The sequence below is a fragment of the Myotis davidii genome, unplaced genomic scaffold, assembly GCF_000327345.1.
Source record: "Myotis davidii unplaced genomic scaffold, ASM32734v1 scaffold575, whole genome shotgun sequence".
NCBI classification, from domain to species: Eukaryota; Metazoa; Chordata; class Mammalia; order Chiroptera; family Vespertilionidae; genus Myotis; species Myotis davidii.
The window spans coordinates 273,777-279,641 of NW_006290306.1; the positions used below are offsets into that span (position 1 = coordinate 273,777).

General features: G+C 49.0%; 1 protein-coding gene across 4 annotated transcripts in view; it reads left to right on the top strand.

The window, feature by feature from the left end:
- Positions 1 to 5,663, top strand: part of SMARCAL1 (SWI/SNF related, matrix associated, actin dependent regulator of chromatin, subfamily a-like 1) — a 46,807-nt gene extending 41,144 nt beyond the window's left edge. For all 4 annotated transcript variants that reach the window (XM_006763303.2, XM_006763306.2, XM_006763305.2 and 1 more), the window contains exons 15-18: positions 616 to 798; positions 1,899 to 1,999; positions 3,060 to 3,156; positions 4,528 to 5,663. In XM_006763303.2, the coding sequence (XP_006763366.1) occupies positions 616 to 798; positions 1,899 to 1,999; positions 3,060 to 3,156; positions 4,528 to 4,788 (642 nt within the window). In that variant the 3' untranslated portion in view covers positions 4,789 to 5,663. The remainder of the gene's footprint in view (positions 1 to 615; positions 799 to 1,898; positions 2,000 to 3,059; positions 3,157 to 4,527) is intronic.
- Positions 5,664 to 5,865: the final 202 nt, after the last annotated feature.

Here is a 5,865-nt window from a genome sequence, read left to right on the forward strand (position 1 = left end):
TAAAACCACAGGGCGGGTCAGAATATTCCAGCAGTGCATTTAACTTCCTCCATACTCTGTACGGATAGCCCAAGAATCTTGCTTTGGGAACATCTCCCAGTGGGTCCTCCATCATTCTGTGTAAATAATTAGAAAATTGACAAGAGAAGAGGTAGCAGAAATCGTCTTTCTATGTGGAGACAAGTATCTCTATCAGTGTCCACTTTCTTCCTTTTTTCCTCCTTATCACTGTTGAGGTGGCTTTAACTGCACACGGCCGTGCATAGACTTCAGTACAATTCTGTGGCCCTCAGTAAATCGGGTGAAAATCTTCCTAGAAGATTTCCTAGGAAAACTTAACACATATTTTCACCCCTTTTTCATTTTTTGTTAAATTCGAGATCATAGATTACCTTTTGTCTTCCTTCATCTTTTACATTTATGTACTATTTTAAATAAGCGAAAGAGTATAGAGAAATATACAACAAACTCCTGTTCTCCCATCCAGATTGAATAAATGGAAAGTTTTGCTGTATGTATTTCAAAGTTTATAGTTCAAGTAATAAAATACCTTAGTAGCGCTCTGTTCCATACCTATAACCTCTGTCCTGACGCCTCCCCACGCTGCTCTCGCAGAAGGTGCAGCACATCCGCATCGATGGCGCCACCTCCTCCGCAGACCGGGAGCAGCTGTGCCAGCAGTTCCAGCTGTCCGAGAGGCACGCCGTGGCTGTGCTGTCCATCACCGCCGCCAACATGGGCCTCACCTTCTCCTCGGCCGACCTGGTGGTGTTCGCCGAGTTGTTTTGGAACCCAGGGGTAAGGGGCGCAGAAGACGTGAAGCCCCCGGGCATGCTCATGGCTGCAGGAGGGAGGAGCTAGTGGTGGTGGGTAAGGCAAGGTGTCTGCAAGCTGTCCCTGGGGCCAGTGCATCTTCCATCCGGCTCCGTTAGCCCCCAAGAGCGTTTCCTTTCCACATGTCAGTCTTCACTTAAAGACTTATTTGGCTAGCTCTTAGATCTTCACAACCCCCTATGTAGTAGTATCGACACTATCTTATCAATGGGGAAACAAGTTTTAGAAGGCTAGAAGGATGCATAGCTGTCACCAAAGAGGGTAGCTCATAACAGCACCAGGCTGCAGCCCGGGCCTCTGGCTGTAAGCTGCTCTCGCCAGTGTGGCCACAACAGGGCAACGACTGTGGGTGTTCCCTGAACATGGTCACTGGCCCTGTCTGCTCAGCCAACGGCTGTGTCAGCAGATAGAAGGCATTTTTTTTGGACTCATAAAATTTTCTCCTGAGCTCCAGAAAGAGTTTGTTTCTCCTCGCATGTTCTCACATACTGTGGCTCTCACTGGCCACACATGGTGACCGCTCTAGTGATGGGTGGGCTTCAGGTGGAATGCACTTTGTAATGGAAACAGGCTCCTGGTTTTCATTATTCCTTCAGGGCCACTCCCAGGTAAGTGCCACCCTGCCCCCCTCACAGCTGGCCTCTCCCTTTGGTGCAGTGTTGATTTAGCTAGGAGATGACTGTTCTTATTTCACGGAGAGAAGAATGGAATGTGCCGGTTTCCTTCGTTTGCCCTTCATCCCAGCCTGATGGCAGAACCAAGGCTCGCTCCCCCTTCACAGCACCGAGCACCGGGCCCAACACGAGGGGCCCAACACAAGAGGCCATGACAGCTCCCCAGCTGTGGTTTAGTTCGCCAACCGGTGTTCCGTTTGGTTCTGTCTTTTGTCAGATGACAGGTCATTTGTAGGTAGAGGCCGGCAGGTCCTCCGCTGCGAGACACGGCCGTGAAATCCTTAGAGGAAGAACGGTTGTGCTGGGACTTGGGGGCCAGGGGCTGCCTGCTGTGGTGGGCTGAGCCGCTTCCGGCCTTGCCCTATATTCCCTGACCCCCGGGCCTTACAGGTGCTGATGCAGGCCGAGGACCGGGTGCACCGCATTGGACAGTCGAACTCCGTGGGCATCCACTACCTGGTGGCGAGAGGCACGGCTGACGACTACCTCTGGTACGGCTGGCCACCGGCCCAGCGGTTGGGCTTGAGCAAGGGTGGACACTGAGGATGTATTTCCTTTTCTCCCTAAGGGCTTCTGCTTTTGCTAAGGGCTTCCTCCCACTTTCATCATGAGCACATCCAGCTTCCCACCAGCATTCACTGGGGACCTGCAGGGTGCATGAGGAAATCATGCAGGAATAAGGGGGTGTGGGTCCTTCCCTACTGACCTGAGACAAGGGAGGAGACTGACAGTGATGTGGCACTTGCTGAGACAGGGTGCAGGCTCCTTCCCCCTTTATGACGAGGCTGGGACAGCTGCTGGGCCATCGGGAGAAAGTGGCTCACCCTGGGCAAGCTGGGTGCTTCATCAGCACAGCTGGGGGCTCATGTCTGGTACCTAAGCAAAAATCCCAACATGCCCTTCTCATTTCCCCCTTCCTGATAGTAAGTTTTCTGATTCTCTCAGTTTCCACCACTCATCTGTTTCCAGCCTTGTGACTGAGGGCTCTTAACTCTACAGCATGTGTAGCTCATCCCTACTTCCTTCTCTTGGTTTAGTACAGCGGTTCTCAACCTGTGGGTCACGACCCCTTTGGTGGTTGAATGACCCTGTCACAGGTGTCGCCTAAGACCATCCTGCATATCAGATATTTACATTACGATTCGTAACAGTAGCAACATTACAGTTATGAAGTAGCAACGAAAATAATTTTATGGTTGGGTCACAACATGAGGAACTGTATTTAAAGGTCCAGAAGGTTGAGAACCACTGGTTAGTGGGTTTGTTAATTGGGCAACTCATAACAGCACCAGGTACAAAATGTTGCAGGGAGACAGCATCTATTTCCTACACATCTTCTAACAAAGAATTTTGAGCCTGATGATATGAATACGAAATTGGTTGGTTCACAGTTGAGAGGAGGCAGGTACTTCAGGTGGACGTTCGTGCCTTGAGAGATGCGACGATGTAAAGCAGCAAGCATGTCACTGCCCCTAAGAACAAGGAGGGTGGTCCGCTTTCATCTGCGTTCTGTGCAGGTTGGATTCACTGCGGCTCGTTTCTTCCCAACAGGCCCTTGATCCAAGAGAAGATTAAAGTTCTGGGTGAAGCCGGGGTTTCCGAGGCCAATTTTTCAGAAATGACAGAAGCCACTGATTACATCTACAAGGTAACAGCAGCACATGGCTCCTCACCACTGGGGCCGAAGGAGGCCTTAAGCGGCCTGCCAGCCCTTGGGGCCTGAACAGGAAGGCATGAATCACTCCTGGGACCGCCCCCGCCCAGGAGCTGGAAGTGATGGTCTGCAGTCATTCTCAGGCCAGTCCACGTGTGCTTCCTTATGGACAAGTGATGGCACTGACTCCTGCGTTGGACCTTCCCTCGGAGGTTCTCATAACTCCAGGGCTTCCACACGCTGCCCCTTCCGTGAGACCATCTCAGACTGGCAGAAAACTCCCTGTGCAGCTGTTGAGTTCTTGCGAAAAGTACATAGCAACACCTAGCAGGGCTGCCCCTAGAACATGTCCTCAGTGCAGAATGAAGCATGTTCAAAACTAGGTACTGCTTTTATACCACCTATTTCTGCTCAGACATTGCATTTTGTTCTCAGTGTCTCCCATTTTATAGAGGGGTAAACTGAGGCATACAGGACAATGAGATTTGCCCACAGTCACAGGCCTTGTTTTGCCAGCCCCTCTTATGACCTAAGAGAGAAAGAGGCCAGTGCCTCCTTCCATGGCCAGGAGGCCTTGTCAGAAGTGCTGAGAGGAGGCTTGTTGGCCTCTGGAGAGGACAGCTGGGGCCCAGCAAGCCTGCCCTGGCCTAGCGCTCCAGCCCAAAGGCTGCCACGGTCTCTCCCTCCGTTTCAGCGAAACTCAATGGAGAGGAGCAAGAAGCCCTTCCAGAGGCGTGCGTTTCCACTCGGGTGGTTGACATGGAAGTGAGGACCCAGGCAGTACTGCCTGCTGGAGGGCGACTCCCAAGAGACCTGTTTGTAACTAGAGCTTAGTGGTCGAGCCTAATGCAGGGAGGTAGCCTTGTGGTTTCTGGTCAGGAACGGAGGTGCTGTCTTTTTCTTGTGTAAATACCAATCCTGACCTTGGAATTTGCCTGTTCCAAGTTAGCAAATAGTGTTACCATCATCATAGTCGAATGCATGTTAACAGTTATTTCTCCCTGGAACAGGTTGCCTGCGTGGCACTTCCTTGGCCTTGCTGTTCAGATGGTGGGTGATGAGAGCCCAGCACAGCGAGGGGCTGGCCTTAGTCGCCTTTGATTTCACTTCCCATCTGAAAGGACAACCATTTCTCTTTATTTTCTTTATCTAATGAGCAGGAGAGAAGATGTCTGTCAGACACTAGGCAGCAAGGCTGTGTTAGTGATGCGCAGCCTGTGCTCACCCTCACACAGGGCCCGCCCGACACCAGGAGATGACACCAGGAGGTGTACGGCCCCTCCCTGTGTTCTCCCACCAGCCACATGGCAGGGAGTCAGGGTGGAGCCGGGTCCCTTCATCTTTCCTTTTCTTTCTCTGATGAAGGACCCAAAGCAGCTGAAGATCTACGACCTGTTCCAGAAGTCCTTTGAGGAGGAAGGAAGCGATAAGGAGCTCCTGGAGGCGGTGGAGGCCTTTGACCCGGGAAGTGCTTCAGGAACGTCAGGAAGTGCTTCAGGAACGTCAGGAAGTGGCTCCCAGGACCTGGGAGACTGGCTGGATGGAGGCACAGAGACGGGCAGTCCAGAGAAGAAAAGGAGATTTGAATTTTTTGATAACTGGGACAGCTTTACCTTTCCCCTATAAGAAGGGCAAAAAAAGCATTTAAAAATCATGGAATTCATTAACAAAATATAACTTTTGTTTTTAACACCTGTGCTCCTTTTATCATCATCTGGGTGCTAGTGCTGGTCTCTAATCACAGCGAGTTTCCAGGTCAAGGGTCAGCGTTTTCTTTCCAACCTCACAATGTGTGGGTTTATTTGGGTCTTAATTAACCTCAGCTTTCCTGGTTGAGAAAGAGACCGTAGGTTGTAGTAGTGGTTATTTGTGTTGTTTAAATAATGAGGTGCTTCCTCCACATCCCCCAAAATGTGAAATTTTAAAATTGATTGACCCAAAAAATATTTATAAAGCACCTATTATGTGCCAGGCACTGTTCTGGGTGCTGGCAGTAATTCACCAAACACGTGAGAAAGTGTACACCTTTACAGAGGCTATCATATCAAGAGAGAGGCAATAGTTATATATCCCAGGAAGAGAAAGAAGGAACTAGGCGTAGAGCAAGAGTTGATAAGTTTTTTCTGTACATAACCAGATAGTATTTTTGGCTTAATGGGCCAGGACATTTCTGCTGTAAGAGTGCGAAAATAACCATACATAATCTGAAACAAATGATTACGGCTCTTTTCCAATAAAACTCTGGTATGGACACTGAAATTTGAATTTCATATAATTTTCATGGGTCACAAATGATTACTCTTTTGATTTATTTTTCAATCACCTAAAAATGTAAAAACCACACACAGGGCTTGCAAAAACAGGCAGTGGACAGGGTTTGATTTGCAGACCATACTTTGCTAACCCCTGGTTTAGAGCAGCACTGTCCAGTATAATGTAAGCCACATGTGTGATTTTAATATTCTAATCATGTTTCAGAAAATAAAGAAGGACCAAATCATTATTTGATTTAACCCAATATTGACATTTCAACATAATCACTGAAATTACCTCTCTCTCCCTCCCTGCCCCCTGTCTCATCCCCAAGGTTCTCCAAAGCAAATTTTATTTATACCATGTAGCCTATATATTTTCAGGTAAACTATCTGAAATGTACTTCTTAAATTTATTGAGAGCCATCGACCATTTCGGTGTGATTTCGTA